This window comes from Octopus bimaculoides, chromosome 23 (assembly GCF_046866305.1).
Source record: "Octopus bimaculoides isolate indiv1 chromosome 23, ASM4686630v1, whole genome shotgun sequence".
Classification (NCBI taxonomy): domain Eukaryota; kingdom Metazoa; phylum Mollusca; class Cephalopoda; order Octopoda; family Octopodidae; genus Octopus; species Octopus bimaculoides.
In genome coordinates, this window is record NC_142950.1 from 8,061,084 (window position 1) to 8,081,083 (window position 20,000).

Consider the following 20,000-nt stretch of genomic DNA (forward strand, 5'->3'; position numbering starts at 1 on the left):
TCTATCGGTCTCTCTTTTTGCCAAACCGTTAACTTACGGGGACGTAAACACACCAGCATCGGTTGTCAGGCGATGCTGGGGGAACAAACACACACACACACACACACACACACACACACACACACACACACACACACACACACACACACACACACATATATATATACATATACGACGGGCTTCTTTCAGTTTCCGTCTACCAAATCCACTCACAAGGCTTTGGTCAGCCCTAGGCTATAGTAGAAGACACTTGCCCAAGGTGCCACGCAGTGGGACTGAACCCGGAACCATGTGGTTCATAAGCAAGATACTTACCACAGCCACTCCTGTGCCATATATATATATTCTTTTATTCTTTTACTTGTTTCAGTCATTTGGCTGTGGCCATGCTGGAGCACCGCCTTTAGTCGAGCAAATCGACCCCAGGACTTATTCTTTGTAAGCCTATTACTTATTCTATCGGTTTCTCTTTTGCCGAACCGCTAGTTTACGGGGGACGTAAACACACCAGCATCGGTTGTCAAGCGAAGTTGGTGGTGGGAGGAGGGCAAACACAGGCACACGAACATATACACACACATTCGCGTATTGCCCTTGCCTTCGAAACGCGGAGTAGATGGAACAGGGACAACTGACGAAGGGAAATATTCTTTATGTTGCATGTCTCGTTTCTCTGTTTTTTTTTCGTTGCTCAAAAAAAAAGTTTGTTTTCTGTTTTCGTTTCTCATTGTGTTTACCGTTTTTTTTTGGTGATGCCCTGTACCCATATATGCATGTATGTATACATATAGATGTAGTTATGTACATATATGTATGGATATATGCATATATTGTTTATAGTTTCAGCTTAGAGCTGCGGCCATGCTGATGCACCGATTTATATATTATTTATATTATCATATGATCGAACGCCACGCATCTTTCTCCAAGTAAGTTATATATATATATATATATACACATATATATACACAACCCTTTTTCCAAAACTCAAGGAAACAAATTCAACTCCAGAGTCTTTTTCATTTAACTCACATATATGTAAAAGGTATGAATTTTCTTGAAGAAATTATTCGTGATGGCTCCCTAAAAGGATCGGAAGTGCTAAATAAGTAACTTTTTAAAATCCAAATCTCGACTATCCTCTACTTCTTAACACACACACACACACACGCACACGCACACGCACACGCACACGCACACGCACACGCACACACACACGCACGCGCGGGCACTTGAAGTTCACACGGAACTAAAAACTTTACACTATTTATTTGGCCATTGTATGTCGTCATCTGTTAAAAGTACGTTAGTTGCAGGCAACAAGTAATTTTTGTGTAACGACATGGTTCCGGCTATTAAAGGAAGGAGGAGAGAGAGAGAGGGGGAGGGAGAGAGAGAGGCAAGGGAGAGACGGAGAGATCGCGAGCGAGAAATAGAGAAATAAAGACAGAAAAATAGTATAGATCGAAAGAGAGACTGGAGGGCAGAGGTAGAGAAAGATCGGGAGGGGCGAACGAGATTGTGAGAGAGAATTGTGAGGGATGGAGAGAGGTAGAGAGATGGAAACAGATAGATAGAAACAGATAGATAGATAAACAGAGAGAGAGAGAGAGAGAGAGAGAGAGAGAGAGAGAGAGAGAGAGAGAGAGAGAGCGAAGGAGAGATGGTGATAGAGGGACTGTGAGATGGAAACGGAAAGTTACTGACAGACAGAGAAACAGAGACGGACAGATAGAGAAAAATGGAGAAAGAGAGAGTGATGAATAGAGAGAGAGATATAGAGAGAAATGGAGAAGGAGAAATGAAGAGTGAAAGACTGAGAGAGAGAGAGAGAAAGAAAGAAAGAAACAGGGAGAAAGAAAAAGAGAAGAGAATATCGAATGCTAGTGACGGATATAAAGTAAATATACGAAGGGGGAGTGAGAGAGAGAAAGAGAGAGAGAGAGAGAAAGGGAGAGGGGAATTGGTGGGAGAGAATGGTTGAAGAAAAGAAAAGAGAATGTATTAGAGAGCGCGTGCGCGTCTGGCGTGTACGTGCACCGAAAGCCGTCCCGGTACAGTTTTTTGGCTGAAGAAATGTTGACAGCTGTTTACAGAAGACAATTCAATCTCGCATTAAGACATCAGGACATTCCAGAAACGTTTTCTCCTTGATTACTACTACTACTACTACTTTCAGAAAACCGTACATAGCTTTCTAGACTTGGTGCTTCTTTCACAAGGCTGCACATGGCCTTTCAAGCTTTGTAGTCCTTTCAGAAGGCCACATTCATCATTTTAAACATCGTACTTTCAGAAGCTCACACATCGTTTCAAACCTTGTACTTTTTTCAGAGGGCTACATACATCGTTTCAAACGTTGTACTTTTTTCAAAAGACCACATGCATCGTTTCAGACCTGGTACTTCTTCAAGAAAGGCACAGATGGTTTCAAACCTTGTACTTTCTTTAGAGGGCCACACACATCGATTCAAACGTTGTACTTTTTTCAAAAGACGACATGCATCGTTTCAGACCTGGTACTTCTTCCAGAAAGCCACAGATAGTTTCAGACCTTGTACTTTTTTCAGAGGGCCACACACATCGTTTCAAACGTTGTACTTTTTTCTGAAGAACGCACAAATCGTTTCAAACGATGCACTTCTTTCGGAACGATGCACATAACCTTTCAGAATGCCGCTGCGTTTCTGAAAACCACAGACTCTCCTACTTTTGGCCTGGTCTATTTTCAAACGTTATTTATGGTTAGAATAAACAAATAAAGTCACTTGGCTTTCGTATGCTATTCCAATTATCCTGTTACCCTCTCCGTGGAAAGAAACACAACTTAACCCTCTTGAACATGTTGCAAAACAAGTTAGAACAAGTTATATTAATGATCCGTCAAAGAACTCGTCAGCGAACAAATTTTTGAAGAAATATTATGACGCTTTCGGGAAGAAGAACTCTTTTTCACATTTCAGGTTATGGGTAGACACATGATGACACGTCATCTCTGTTATTGTATTTTATGTCTGTCTGTCTGTCTCCTCCTCCACCCCTCCACTTACCATAAACCACAGGAATCAACGCTTCGAAAACCTTTGATGCTTTTTGAGGTTTCAGTTTATTTTTCATTTCAATTTTGTTTCTATTCTTGGAACCGTCTTCTTCTCTTCATAGTATCCCTTTTTTTATTGTTTTTTTTTCTTTTTTTCTTTAAAAGAAAATTGTCATCATCGTTTCCTCCACCTTGTTGTTATTGTTGTTTTTCTCTTCTTTCCCCGCCACCTTTTCTTCTTCTTCATCATCTTCTTCTTCTTCTTCTTCTTCTTCTCCTTTTACTACCACCACCACCACCATTGCCACCACCGCTACCCACACCCCTCCATTTTCTTCCCTTCCTTCTTTTACCACCACCACCACCACCACCACCCCTCCTCCTCTTTCTTCTCTTCCTTCTCTTCCTTCTTCTTTTGCTAACCCCCCTCCTCCTCCTCTTCACTCCGCCAGTGATTTTCGTTCGGTTTCCACACACCTCCACCCGATTCCCCTGACATCTTCGGCGAACGTGTTGACTAAACTGCAAAATAGATTTGGGAGGTCGGGCATAAGTTCCACCACCACCACCACCATCGCCTTTACCATCGCCGCTGCCACCACCGCCTCCGCCACAACAGCGCTCTTTCTACCGGGTTGAATCATGTCGTCTGCTACTTTGTTCATCTTCCTTTGATTTAATCTCGGAGCCGTGTAAAGCTGCTAATCTGTCCCAAACACATGGCAACGTCCTACAGAATCTGATATCACAGCTGAGGACCACGTTTCAAACTAACTAATCCCATTGGCTACATATATAGACCCTACTTATATATCTAACTGCTCTATGGGCTCTCGTATATATATATATATATATATATATATACAGCGGGCTTCTTTAAGTTTCCGTCTGCCAAATCCACTCAGAAGGCTTTGGTCAACCCGAGGCTATAGTAGAAAACCCTTGCCCAAGGTGTCACGCAATGAGACTGAACTCGGAACCATGTGGTTGGTAAGCAAGCTTCTTACCACACAGCCACTCCTGCCCCTCTCTCTCTCTCTCTCTCTCTCTCTCTCTCTCTCTCTCTCTCTCTCTCTCTCTCTATATATATATATATATATATATATATATAAACAAATAGTAAATGAGTATGTGCATACCGACATCCACCTGTATGTATAGGTGCATATCTGGGTACAGGACATTGCAAACAAAACAGAGACGCGAAAACACACAAGCCACATAGAGAACATTCTACTTCATCAGCTACCTCCGTTTTAACACCGGCGTTTCGAAGAGCTAGGCAGGACGCATCGTTAAAACAGCTCTTCCCATGGACCGCAAATTAAACTTGTATACACAAATTAAATCTTGCCATGGAGGAATGTTGTGGCGGACGAAAAACAAGACAGGAAAACAAACCGAAAAGGCTTTACGGCCAGACGAGAAAAATTGTTTGTGTGTGAACGCTGTAAGGCACGATATATATATGTATGTATGTATGTATGTATGTATGTATGTATGTATGTATGTATGTATGACTCAGAACGTAAAGACGAACAAAATGCCGCTCAGCATTTTGTTCGGCGCGTTAACAGTTCTGCCAGCTCTGCGCCTTGAATACATAATTAATATCAAACTCCAAAAATTTGGGAAATCATTAACTTGCTGGGACCATGGGGCGAACTGACAATCCTTTTTAAAAATTACTTGTTAGTTTTCTGTTGATATATAACATTCACTGTGGAGGTGCAATGGCGCAGTGGTTAGGGCAGTGGACTCGTGGTCGGAGGATCGCGGTTTCGATTCCCAGACCGGGCGTTGTGAGTGTTTATTGAGCGAAAACACCTAAAAAGCTCCACGAGGCTCCGGCAGGGAGTGGTGGCGACTCCTGTTGTACGCTTTCGCTCCCAACTTTCTCTCAACTCTTTCTTCCTGATTCTTGAGTAACGCTGCGATGGACTGGCATCACGTCGAGCTGGGGGGGGGGGGAGGTTGTGACACATACGCCATAGAAACCGGGAAACGGGGCCCATGAACCTGGCTAGGCTTTAAAAGGGCGCATAAATAAAAATGAATAAAAATATAACATCACTGTTGTGTTATACTTGTAAAAGACAAAAAAAAAAAAAATAATAAAATAATGATTTGTTTGCGAGTGAATTCCGTCCAGCCTTGAAAAACGTTGTGCTTAGCTCAGGTATGGGCGAGTTTGCTCTGCCTGTCACTTAAGGCGTGGAAAACTCATAGTTGTTACGAGCATTTGTTATGTATACACGTAAGTGAGGAGTATATTTAAGTTTATGGAAGTCCTCTCAAGTATAGAAGAGAGAGGGAGAGAAAGAGAGACCGAAAGAGAGAGAGAGAGAGAATACTTTTGTTGTGTTAGAGGGATTGATCTATTAGTAAATAGATTGACGCTTCGTTTATTTATTCATTTAACGTTTTCTTTCTTCTTTTCTTTTTTTTTTTTGTTGTTATATTTAGGTTTATTGCAGTAAGAATGAAGGACCTCTTTCTTCTACTACTACGCCATGTGAGTTAACAAAAACAAACAGAAAAGGGAAGAGAGAAAGAAGAAAAAAAAAAGTAAGACGAAGAAAAGAAGTAGTTACATGATAGAAAAGAAAAAGAAAATTAAAAAAATCTATCGTAACAACAAGAATAAAAAAAAAAAAGGTGAAATCCAAAATAAACTGGAATAAGACGCGCAGGTGCTTATAAATAAAAACAGTTAATAATGAGCGTTAAGCAAGTATTTTAACGTCGTACAAAAAACGCCATTACACAAGTTTGAACAGGCAATTTTTTTTTTTTTCATAAAAAAAAAAAATCAACAACAACAACAACTTCGCTGTGGCTGCACATCTAAATCTGTTCGCTGCAATGGTTGCTGCTGCAAACTCCGAGAACCAGATGCCCCAAATGGCAAACAACATCCACACGGAAGCTGCTAACTGTACAGAGAACAACGTTTCTACAACAGCGAACCAGGTGAATTCGGAAGATGGTAATAATACCGATACCAATGCGAATTTCTGGTCTTACATGGCACTAGGATGGGACTGCGTAAGAACTATAATTGGACTTCTTTACCTACTTCTGGAGACAACCTTGAAACAGATCTTGCCAGTGAAATACCAGTCTAAGAATGTCAAAGGTTACATTGTATTAATCACCGGAGCTGGTATGTACTGTTTCGTTTTTGATTGTTATTATTATTATTATTATTATTATTATTATTATTATTATTTTCTCTTAAGGTGGTGAGCTGGCTGAAACGTTAGCACGCCGGGCGAAATGCTTAGCGGTATTTCGCCCGTCGCTACGTTCTGTGTTCAAATTCCGCCGAGGTCGGCTTTACCTGTCATCCTTTCGGGGTCGATAAATTAAGTACCAGCTGAACACCGGGGTCGATATAATCGACTATCCTCCCCCTCCTCCAAATTTCAGGCCTTGTGCCTATAGCAGAAAGGATTATTATTTTGTTTTTCTCTTAAGGCGACGAGCCTTAAGGTTTAGTCGATGGCATTGGCCCAAATACTTAACTGCTACCTAATTTTATCAGACCTCAGAGGAATGAAAGTCAAAGATGATTTCTGTGCGGTTTGAACTCAAAACGTGATGAACCACAACAATAAATACCGCAAAGCATTTTCTCTGACGCTTTAACAATTTTGCCAATCTACCAGCAGAACGGGCAGTCGGTACCGTTGACCCCTGTATTTTCGGGTACATCACCTTATCGGTAAATTTTGATACTTTTCACCCTCACAATTTTCACTAAGAAAAAAAAGAAAAAAGAAAAACTCGGATTTTTTTTTGCGTGGAATCAAGTCCCCTGTCCTCTTAAGGAGTCGCAAACCCCTTATTTTGTTCGGAAAAAGGAAGAGAGGGTGCGAACCGGACCCCTCTCCATCCCGGAATCATTATAAATTAAAAAAAAAAATTTTTCGTTGAATGAATTACGGTGACCTAATATTTCACAAAACCCTTTTTGGTACTACTAAAGCAGAGTGGTCTCGAACGCGCACCCGTGCAGTCGCGCGTCCGAGCTAGCTAGTCGTGAGTGGTCGATCCTACAAAAAGTGCGCGCGTGACTGCGCGTGTGCAAATGAATACATGTGTTTAGGGTTAGGGTTAGGATCGACCACTCACGACTAGCTAGCGCGGACACGCGACTGCGTGACTGCGCGTTCGGGACCACTCTGCATTAGTAGTACCCCCTTTTTTTGGTTCGGAAAACGGGGTGGTGTGGGGTTAGGGTTAGGGATAGGGGTAGGGTTAGGATCGACCACTCACGACTAGCTAGCGCGGACGCGTGACTGCGTGACTGCGCGTTCGGGACCACTCTGCTTTAGTAGTACCCCCTTTTTTTGGTTCGGAAAACGGGGTGGTGTGGGGTGGAACCCTCGGAAATTTTACCCCCCTACTCCCATTGTCTCAATTTCTCCTCTTTCAACTTTTTGCCCCGAAGAAGGATTATATCCGAAACGTTAGATTTTTCCCCTTATGTAAACCTTTCTATTTGCAGGAAGTGGCATTGGTCGTTGTTTAGCCACTAAATTTTCAGAGCTTGGTTGTACCCTGATTCTGTGGGACATCAACAAAGAGAATAATGAAGAAACGGCGGCTATGATACGTGCAAACGGCAAAACAGCCTATAGCTACGTATGTGACGTCAGTAGCAAGAATGATATTTACAGAGTCTCTGATAGGGTAAGTTGATTTAAATTTCTTTTTTTTTTTGTTGTGGTTTTGCTTGTAATAGTATTAAAGCCCCTTTGATATCCATCCGCCTGAACCCTTATCTGGTCCTATGATTCAAAATCCTCGTTTTGCAATGATTTTAATGAACCCTTTCCATCAGAGTTTCTTGTTAATTGAACTCAGAACGTACGAAAAAGCGCTGAGCATTTTGCCTGGTGTGTTCAACGATTTCCACCCGCTCACCGCCTCTCGACAATATAAGAAATATTGGTTTCACATTTTCGCTCGTGGCTTGCAATTGTGGGAGAGAGATAAGTCGATTATATCGATCCCAGTGTTCAACTGGTATTTATTTTATCGATTCCGAAAGGATGAACGGCAAAGTCAACCTCAGTCGCAGCCGAACCCGGAACGTAAAGACGGACGAAATCCGCTAAGCTTGTTGGTCGGCGTGCTAACGATTTTACCAGCCTGCAGCCTTGACATTGGGGAAAATATTACATCATATATTGGCTTAAATTCAGTTTCAGACTCTAGTTCAATAATAACAAGGTTATTTTTATATATTTTACTTGCAACCTTGCTTGCTATGCTGCGCTGGGGAAACATTTATAGAACTGATATGCTTTTGGCTGATCTCAAAATGGCAAATGAAGCGACACCATGAAAAATTTGCATCGCATAGGTCTATGCTTGTGGTTTATCAGATGTGACTCTCGGAGTATCAACAATGTAAAATGTTGCCGTTCAGTAAGTAAATTCGTTTCTACTTTAGACACAAGGTCCGAAATTTTTGGGTAAGGGGGCCAGTTGATTAGATCGACTCCAGTACGTGACTGGTACTTAATTTAATCGACCCCGAAAGCATGAAAGGCAAAGTCGACCTCGGCGGAATTTGAACTCAGAGCGTAAAGACAGACGAAATACCGCTATGCATTTCGCCCGGTGTACTAACGTTTCTGCCAGCTCGCCGCCTCTTTGAGTAAGTAAATTAACATTTCAGGGCTGCAGCGTGTATTGTGTAGTTAATATATTTCATCGATTTGTAACAGTCAAATGCTTAGAAATAAATAATAAATAGCTTGATGGATGATGTAATAGAAGCAATGTAACCCAGAATAGACAACATAGAATAATAATGGTTTCGAATTTTGGCAGAAGGCCAGCAAGTTCGAAGGAGTGTTAAGTCGGGAATCGAACCAGTGTAGTACTCTGACAACAGGTGAAGTGTCACCTCGGCTGGAATATTCTGCCACCACATCATTATTGCTGTATTTATACCAACGCAATACACACATAAGCACAGGCATGACTAGATGGTTGAGCAGTTTGATTTGCGACCATGTGGTTCTGGGTTCAGTCCCGCTGCGCGGCCACTTGGGTAAGTGTCTTCAACTATAGACCCGGGTCAACCAATGCCTTGTGAGTGAATTTCGTAAATGGAAACTGCGTGGAAGTCGGTCGTATATTTGTGTGTGTGTGTGTTCATTGCTTGACAACCGGTATTAGTTTGTTTACGTCCACCCCAACTTTGCAGTTCATCAAAAGAGGCAAATAAAGAGCTCAACTTTAAAAAAAGACCAAAAGCCGCAAGCGTGGCTGTGTGGTAAGAAGCTTGCTTTTTAACCACATGGTTCCGGGTTCAGTCCCACTGAGTGGCAAGTGTCTTCTACTATGGCTTCGGCCGACTAAAGCCTTGTGAGTGAATTTGATGGACGGAAACTGAAAGAAGCCCTCGTATACGTATATATCAGACCTGTGAGTGGTTTTGATAGACGGAAACTGAAAGAAGCCCGTCGTATATGTATATATCTATATGTGTATGCCTTTGTGTCTGTGTTTGTCCAACCACCGTCACTTGACAGCCGATGTTGGTGTGTTTACATCCCCGTAACTTAGTGGTTCGACAAAAGAGACCGACAGCATAAGCACTAAGCTTTCAAAGAATAAGTCCTAGGGTCGATGTGTTCGACTAAAACCCCCTTAAAGGTGGTGCTCCAGCATGGTCGCAGTCAAATGACTGAAACATGTAAAAGAATGTTTGCGTGTCTGTGTTTGTCCCCTCCCCAACATCGCTTGACAACCGATGCTGGTGCGTTTACGTCCCCGTAACTTAGCGGTTCGGCAAAAGAGACGATGGAATAAGTACTAAGCTTACAAAGAATAAGTCCTGGGGTCGATTTGCTCGACTAAAGGCGGTGCTCCAGCATGGCCGCAGTCAAATAACTGAAACAAGTGAACGAATAAAAATATACATATACGGAGTGTGAAACCAGATCCCGTTGAAGGGGTGGGGGGGTAACCCCAAAATGCAAAGCAAAATCCCATAAAGCGTTTTACAGATTTACCCCCCCCCCCCACCTCACCTCACCTCCGCCACCAGCAGACGATGGAAATCGCTGGGTTGTTTATATACGTTCCCATAGCAACCAATTGAAACCATTATTAGCGATGAAGTGAGAGAATCCGAGAAGTTTGTGAGAGAAATTGACACCCGGGGATCTTTGAAGTTTCCTTTTATCTCTTCTGCATGTTTCGGTCATTGGACTGCGGCCATGCTGGGGCACCGCCTTGAAGGTTTTTAATTCGAACAAATTGACTCTAGTGCTTGTTATTTTTTGTTTTTAAAGTCTGATTTTTACTCTATCGGTGTTGTTTGCCGAACCGTTAAGTTACGGGTCGTAAACAAATCAACACCGATTACCATGTATGCAGTGTGTGTGTATATATGTGTTTGTGTATATATGTGTGTGTATATATGTGTGTGTATATATGTGTATGTGAGGCAAACGCTCGCGCGCGTGCGCACACACACACACATATAAAAACTCTTCCAAAACAGACATAGAAGTCTGCTGCTGGCTACTTAGCCTTTGGAGCCCGTGTAGTCGCGGGTGGACATAGACTCTTTTGAGCCTTGGCCGGCTCCTGTCAAACCGTCTAACTCATGCCAGCATGGAAGGCGGACGTTAAACGACGACGATGATGATGATAGCACGTGTTTCTGTACAGTGTCCATCTACCAAATTCACTCGTAAGGCATTGAAGACATCTGACCAATGTGCAACACGATGGGGACTAAACGGGAAACCACGCGGTTGCGAAGCAAAGCGAACTTCTTAATCCCATATCGCTACGTTTCTCTGGTGGAAAGGACTGAGAACTGTCCGTTTATCTTTTGTGAGGAAGAAGAAGAGTTAGGAATGAACCAGATCTCCGCAATAGATCGAAAACAGCTACAGTGTCAGTGACACTCTCCCTTTTTCTTTCTTTCTTCTTTTTTTTTTGTTTTATTATACTTTAAATTCACCATGACACAACAGACGTATTATAATAAAGATTATTTGAGTGTAATAAAAGTCAGTTAATCCCAGACATAAAACCATCAAGAAACTATTTTCCTTCAAACTTTTTTTTTCATTCGCTTTTTCGTTTATTGTTTTGTTTATGGCAGGGATAGAAAAGTACGGGTCGTGGCATTTTTTGGTGGAGGATAGGAAGGTGGTTGGTGGGGGCAAGATAGAGGGGTTCTGAGGTACTGGGGTACAGGGGTACGTGGGACATTTATTTAGGTTGTGTTGTAAGATATAAAGGTGAGGATTCCCTCACTAGGAATATTTGATCGGCTGTTGATTGATAGTCAGAGGCAGTCGAGTGTTTGCTTAGAAATAGTTGATTGATAGTCAATATGGAGGTGATTGATCGTCTAGAAGTAGTTGACTGATGGCGTAGAAGCGCTTGGTTGATCATTCACAAGTACATAACTGATCATTCAGAAGTACTTGTCTGATTGCCTAGAAGCACTTGATTGATCGTCTTGAAGAAGTTGACTGATCGACCAGTACTACTTGAATGATCTTCCAGAAACACTTCATTGACCGTCCAGAAGCACTTGCCTGATTGCCTAAAAGCAGTTACAAACAATGTTACAAACAATGAAATATTCTTCGGGTCCTAGGATTCGTAGGGGTGGTCACCCGGTTTTCGTGGCGCACACGTGACCGAAACTGCAATGTTCACCCTGGATGGAACGCCAGTCCTTCACAAACTTACTCACTTCTAGCTGAGTGGACAGGAGCAACGTGAAATAAAGTTATTTGCTTAATAATACAAGACACGGGGTGTGGAGATTTGGCCGTGTGGTTACTTCGTTGTACTAAATATATATATATTTCCAGCATGATGTCCAGACCGACGGACGTGTCAGTTATGTTTGTAAAATATATAACAGGGAGAGGTTTCAAGCCCGTATAATACACCGCTGACTCGTGTACTTGCACTTATGCATTGAAACACACACACACACACACACACACACACACACACACACACACACACACACACACACACACACACACACACACACACACATACGCACACACACACACACATATATATATATATGTATATAAACATGCATAAGCATATGCATACATGTATACACATGCACAGACACACACACACACACATGCACATATATATAATCACGCATACATATACATGCGTACACGCACACATACACACGCAGGTGCGTAATTATGTGTGTGTTATAACCCCCCCCCCCTACCCCACACCACCACCACCCACACCACCACCACCACCACCACCACCACCACCACCTATCATATGTGCTCTCACTGTTTTGTTGGAGCATATTTTATAATGATTGATGATGAATCGCTTAGCGCTAACATGCCATAGCTATACTTCCTTCAGGCTACGTAACCTCAGTGAATTTCACGCCTACTCCATCTACCCGGTGTAGCAAGAACCACAGCGCTCTGAAAACAACCAGAAAAGTAATTAACAAACACACATTCACACAAAATTAACAACAAGATTCCTTAATTACTCCTCCACCCATCCAACAGAAACCCTCCACCCTTTAAATAGTTTTAATGTTTCGCACATGCTTGGCTCTTTTTCGTGAAATTTCCAGTCCCTGGCCAATAATACGCCTCCCTCCACTTACATGCAAGTATCTCTCACCGCTACCCTCTTTATACGGTGTAGTAAGTCATACAGCTGTTTTTGTAACATATGTTTACTATAGTTTGAATTGAGGGTCTGTGAAATGTTAAGTGGGGCTGGGTGGGAATAGCAAATAGTAAATTAAGGAGGATCCCTTAAAAGATAAATGGGAACTGTTAAGTACTGAGTGGCCCCTCTGACCCAAATAACATTGAATATGTTGGAACAAGAAATTTACGTCCAACAAAGATGACTACCGTTATTGAGAATAATGAATTGAGAAAGGATCTATGTATGTTTATGTATGTATGTTTGTGTATATGTATCGATGGATGGGTGTATGTGTAGATGTATTTTTGTATTATGTATGTATATATGACTATGTATGTATATTTATGTATGTATGTTTGTATTCATATATGTATGTATGGATGGATGAATGTAAGTATGTTTGTATATATGTATGTGTGGATGTATGTATAATTGTATATATATATGTATGTATATATTATTATGTGTGTATGTTTGTGTATTGTATGTATATGTATGTATGTTTGTCTAGTTATGTATATGTATGTTGGTATATATGTTTGTGTAGGTATGTATGTATATATGTTTGTATTTATGTATATATGTCTGTATATATGCCTGTATGTGTTTGTATTGATGCATGTGTGTATATATATATATATACATATACACACACACATAACATACATATATGTGGGCGTGTGTGTGGGTGTGTTTCTCTTTTATTGTTCTAAAGATTTTCCTTTCTTTTCCTTCGTTTCACCAATTTTCTAGAATCTTGATTCTTTTTATCAAGGATATGGATTCTTGCCTTGTTTTGAAACTTACTAAATTGAGGCTAAACACACACACACGCACACACACACACACACACACACACACACACACACACATATATATGTATATGATGGGCTTCTTTCAGTTTCCATCTACCAAACCCACTCACAAGGAGTGAACCCGGAATCATATGGTTAGGAAGCAATCTTCTTACCACACAGCTACGCCTGCGCCAAGCACACACACGCACACACACACTCACACATGTTTGCGTTGGCAGTAGATTGAACCAAAAGTACTTTATATATCTCCATTGATTCTCCAAATCGCTGGGTGGGGTCGGTTTCTTATGACAAGGTGGAACTTCAATTCAGAATGTAGAGTTCTGGAACAAATATCGAAAGTCAGCCTGTGTAATGTTCTAACAATTCCGCAATTCCCCTACGACCTGAATTTGATCTGTTTTTTTTTTTAATCGGCCTCGAAGGAATGAAAAGGAAATCCAAAATTGCCCTCGGCGGGAATCGATCTCTGTAGGTAGAAAGTTTGAACAAATACAATGAAAAAACTGTCCAACGCTCTTACGACACTGTCATTCGTTTCCTTGTGTCCTCCTCCTCCTGCTCCTCCTTTTCCTCCTCCTTTTCCCCCTCCTCTTCCCCTTCCTCCTCCTCCTCCTCCTCCTCCTCCTCCTCATTATCATCATCACCACCACCATTGTCCACTTAGCCATGCTTGCATTGGTCTGAGCTTATTGAAGCAGATTTTCTACGTCGTGGTGCTCCTCCTGTCGCCAACCCTCGACTGTTTCCAAGCGAGGTAATATTTCCCCTTGTGGTCAGACATGGTCTCCCAGTTTATTGGAAATGAAAGGCACAGCTTCTACGAGAGTGACAATTATTTGCATTTGTTACACTATGTCAAGACAAGGTGACACACACACACACACGCATTCGAGTATTCATACATACATGCATACATACACTGTCTGTCTGTGTACACACACAGACACGCACACAATGGGCTTCCTCCAGTTTTCATCAACGAAATCCACTCATGACTTTGGTCAGCCTGGAGCTAGAGTGAAAGACATTTGTTCAAGGTGCCACGCAATGAGACCGAACTCATTGCATGTCACATTGGACTTAATACTCTACAACTAATCAAAGATCTCGTCATAAATGAGCCTTTGTTATCAAATTTCCTGTGGAAAATTCATCCTTTTGCTGGTTACAACCATTAAAACTACAGCAATGTTGGGTGGCCTTCGAAAGGTTTTCGTCCTTCATAGCGACTGCTGGTACTTTTATATACAATAGCTGTTTTACGTTCTACATACGTAGGGACACAGCTCGATGCGCATGTTCATATCTGGAAACATGAATATAAACAAAAACACAGTTATGCACTTTGGCAAAAGATAAAAAAGTAAAACATTACGCCCCAATACATACAGCTCGGTTTGGAGCAGTGTTCCCCCCAACCTATTTCCCCCCAGGCCCCAATATAATTTTCCAGAAAAATCTGTGCCCCTCCAGTGGTTGTAAAAAAAACCCGGGTTTATTTTTAATGTTTTATGACAATTATTTAATACAAAAGAATCCACCGTTAACTCTTATCGAATTCACGATAATCCGACCCCGTCCCACTCCAGACGTCTTCTTGACACACAAACATAAAAACAATGAAAACAAAATCGACATAAAAACAATTTTAAAGAACTAATTCAAATTTTACAATTTTACTTTTTTTCTTTTTCTTAACATAATACAGCATTTCATGCGCATTCACCATGTCTTGAGTTTGAACAATACACACTAAAGTACGTTAATACAACAACAACAACAACAACAACAACAACAACAATAATAATAATAATAAGTAATCAGTTATCTAGAGTGGAAGTTACTCAACCAAAATGTCGAGTTCTTTGAACTAAATCGCGAGCTTTCTGGACTAAAAACTATCTCTTTATTAACAGGCAGACGCAAAATGACCTGGAAAAATAAATGCTTTCTGATCGCTCCAATAAATTTGTTTTAGATAAACACACGCACGCACACCTCATACACACACACACACACACACACACACACACACACACACACACACACACACACACACGTGCCAATGTTAGTAAGGTTCACCAACAGCTCTTATATAAACCCGGCTCTTATATAATCCAATTGGCCAGTACAATGCGTAACATTAATTAAACAGTTAATGACAAAGAACAAGATTCACGCAATCACTTTCAATGACTTACAGTTGTTTCTGCTAAAAGGAACTGTGCAACCAGCATTGAGTGATAGCACGACATCTTATAGCTTCCTCAGAACTGCGATTACGTAACGCTTCGTCTTTTTGTCATTTATTTATTAACTGTGTGTGTATGAAGGCGCGTGGGCTAGTGCTTAGGTTGTCGAATAGTGATGACGATTGCAAGACTATGGTTTCGATCCCCAGGACTTATTCTTTGTAAGCCTAATACTTATTCTATCGGTCTCTTTTGCCGAACCGCTATATTACGGGGACGTTAACACACCAGCTTCGGTTGTCAAACGATGTTGGGAGGACAAACGCAGACACACAAACACACGCACACATACACACACACATACATATACATATATATACGACGGGCTTCTTTCAGTTTCCGTCTACCAAATCCACTCACAAGGCTTTGATCGGCCCGAGGCTATAGTAGAAGACACTTGCCCAAGGTGCCACATATAGTTGTACAAAAACAAAAGACAGAGACAAATGAAGGAATAATAAACAAAGCGTATTGTTTTGACGCTTAGGAAAATGGAAGCATCTTCAACGTTTCGAGCCTACGCTCTTTTACAGAAAGGAATGAAGAAATAGATAGAGAGAGGACAAAAGAGTGAGAGAGAGAGTAACGTGTCTGGATCAACAGTTTTGCATGTTGAACTGACCAGAGGAAGGAGGTGGTTAGAGACAAGGATGGCAAGTGAAACAACAGTGACCTATCTAAAGTGTGTGTGTGTGTGTGTGTGCGCGTGTATGTGAGGATAATGTGTGCTTGTCGAGTGGCAAGGGAGATAACAGTGACTTGGTCAAAGTGTTTGTGCGTAGCAATGACTCTCGTGTCTGGAAAGTTCCCGTTTCCAGACACAAAAGTACCCGTTTCCAAACATAATGCATGTAGTTTCTTTTGGGGTTACATTATCCAATGTGACTTTGGGATTTTTAGTTTAAAAAAAGGCAGAATGTGATATGCGGGGGATTTTTCTGCTATTTCTACCATAACAAGCGAATATTTAAGAACCACTCTTGTTCGTTCGAAGTACGATAAGGTCGTATATATAAATATAAAATCATCACGTGTCGGCAAGCGGAAATGTTTGATTACGTAAGGCGGCGAGCTGGCAGAAACGTTAGCACACCGGGCGAAATGCTTAGCGGTATTTCGTCTGTCGCTACGTTCTGAGTTCAAATTCCACCGAAGTCGACTTTGCCTTTCATCCTTTCGGGGTCGATTAAATAAGTACCAGTTTACACACTGGGGTCGATATAATCGCCTTAATCCGTTTGTCTGTCCTTGTTTGTCCCCTCCGTGTGTAGCCCCTTGTGGGCAGTAAAGAAATAGGAAATGTTTGATTACTTGTCTTTGTTAATACAAGATACAAATGTATAAAATCAATCAAACCGATTAATGCATTGCTTCAATATTTATATATTCCCAGGTAAAAAACGAAATTGGAAATGTGGATATTCTGGTCAACAATGCTGGAATCGTCACTGGTAAGAACTTACTGGACTGCACAGATCAGGATATTATCAAAACGATGCAAGTGAATGTATTAGCACATTTTTGGGTGAGTCCATTTTTTTATAATTATTTTTATATATTTTATTCAATCCCGCATCTTGTCCCTCATCCCGCCTCCTACCCTCTTCTCCAATCTTCTCCCACTTTGGTCCCAATCTCTTCCTTATTCTTCATGTGGAATGGCTGTGGGGTAAGTAGCTTGCTTACCAACAACAAGGTTGCGGGTTCAGTCCCACTGCGTGGCACTTTGGGCAGGTGTCTTCTACTGTAGCCTCGGGCCGACCAAAGCCTTGTGAATGTATTTGGTAGACGGAAACTGAAAGAAGCCCGTCGTATATATATATATATATATATATATATATATATATATATATATATATACATATATATATATATGTGTGTGTGTGTGTCTCTTTTTCCTCCCCCCCCCCTCCCAAACATCGCTTGACAACCGATGCTGGTGTGTTTACGTCCCCGTAACTTAGCGGTTCTGCAAAAGAGACCGATAGAATAAGTACTAGGCTTACAAAGAATAAGTCCTGGGGTCGATTTGCTCGACTAAAGGCGATGCTCCAGCATGGCCGCAGTCAAATGACAAACAAGTAAAAGAGTAACAAGTAACCCCTAAAATTTAATTAGTGAATTCTATGCGTCCCTGTAGTCGCAGGCGTGGCTGTCTGATAAGAAACTTGCTTCCCAACCACACAGTTCCGGGTTCAGTCCCACTGCGTAGCAACTTGAGCGTCTTCTACTGTAGCCCCGGGCCAGCCTTCAGTGGATTTGATACTCTGACATACAGCTTGCGGTCAAAATAGTTACCAGTCATTTTGCCATGCTTATCACTGGAACCCACTATGGAAACAGGGGGAGTGGCAACAGTTTTATAAAGGCTTTTGTCACTGAGATCCAACGATGTACGTTGGGCCGTCAGAGTAGAACAAAATCGTGATTAGATGTACAACCTACTCTTAAGTTTGTTTACAATCCCTCACCGTCTTCTCGCATCTACATATCAACATCATCGTCGTCGAGGTTGTCATCATGTTCCCTTTTCCATGCTGGCATAGGTTGTACGGTTTGACAAGAACAGACGAGCCAGATGGCTTTACCAGGTTCTGTGTCTGCTTTGGCATGGTTTCCAGAGCGGGATATTCTTCCTAGCGTTCGCCAACCACTTAACATTAACAGCGTGTACTGGGTGCGTTTTACGTGGCACCAGCACCGGTGAGGTCGCAGATCACCAAGTACCCGCAAGAGTATTCTTATTATTTTTCATGTTCTTCATCATCGTTTGTATTTATTCCTTCTTTTTTTTTTGTTCTTTGTTCGCCAGACCATCAAAGCCTTTCTTCCCAAGATGATTGAACGGAACTCTGGTCATATAGTCACAATTTCATCGACAGCTGGTGTAATAGGTGTGAACAAACTAACAGGATACTGTGCCAGTAAATTTGCTTGTGTTGGGCTCGATGAAGCCTTGAGGTCAGAACTCAGCTCTCTGAAAAAAGATGGAGTTCATATGACATTGGCTTGTCCTTACTACACGAATACTGGCATGTTCCTTGGTGCAAAGACGAGGTAAGTTCCATGTTTCTTATACTTATTTGTCGTACAATTCCTGATAAGCAAGTAGTATCTTTATGTTTTTATCCGAGTTTACATGTGTATTTGGTCAGAATAGTACAGAAGTAACTATATATATATATATATATATATATATATTCTTTGTAAGCCTAGTACTTATTCTATCGATCTATTTTGCCGAACCGCTAAGTTACGGGGACGTAAACACACCAGCATTGGTTGCCAAGCGATGTTGGGGGGGGGGGGACAAACACAGACACACATACATACATAGATACATACATACATACATATATATATATATATATATATATATATATATATATATATATATACACGACGGGTTTCAGTTTCCGTCTACCAAATCCACTCACTAGGCTTTGGTCGGCCCGAGGCTATTGTAGAAGAAACTTGCCCAAGGTGCCACACAGTGGGACTGAACTCGGGACCATGTGCGTGATAAGCAAGCTACTTACTACACAGCCACTCCTGCGCCTATATATATATATATATATATATATATATATATATATATATATATATATATATATATATATATATATATATATATATATATATATATATATATATATATATATATATATATATATATATATATATATATATATATATATATATATATATATATATATATATATATATATATATATATATATATATATATATATGTATGAGAGAATGAGAGAGATAGAGGCTTACTGATACAAACAATAAAATACTACTCAAACATGAGAATTATATTTTTTTCATATTAAAATCAGCAGAGCCTGCCGAGTGAGTTTAGGGCAAGAATGTTTCGTATATCGGCACAGTTTCCGTCTATCAAGTTCGCCGAGAAGGCATTAATTGACATGAGGACAATCGTAGAGGTCACGTGGTCAAATTATTGTCCCAGATGCCGAAACCAAAACGGAAATGGAAACCGAAACCACGTGACTGCAATGCAGGCTTCTTCCTTATCTACAGCAACCGCAGCCTAACCCATGTTTATGGGATGATTTATAACATGTTATAACTCAGAGGACGAATAATACGATAAATTACAGAAAATGATATAAATTATAATGCTTATCCATCATTTTTTCCCGTCTA

General features: G+C 41.0%; 1 protein-coding gene across 3 annotated transcripts in view; it reads left to right on the forward strand.

Moving 5' to 3' along the window:
* Positions 1–20,000, forward strand: part of LOC106880149 (epidermal retinol dehydrogenase 2-like) — a 172,633-nt gene that overhangs the window by 128,563 nt on the left and 24,070 nt on the right. For all 3 annotated transcript variants that reach the window (XM_089340085.1, XM_089340083.1, XM_089340084.1), the window contains 4 exons: positions 5,507–6,206; positions 7,554–7,738; positions 17,218–17,349; positions 18,637–18,881. In XM_089340085.1, the coding sequence (XP_089196211.1) occupies positions 5,906–6,206; positions 7,554–7,738; positions 17,218–17,349; positions 18,637–18,881 (863 nt within the window). In that variant the 5' untranslated portion in view covers positions 5,507–5,905. The remainder of the gene's footprint in view (positions 1–5,506; positions 6,207–7,553; positions 7,739–17,217; positions 17,350–18,636; positions 18,882–20,000) is intronic.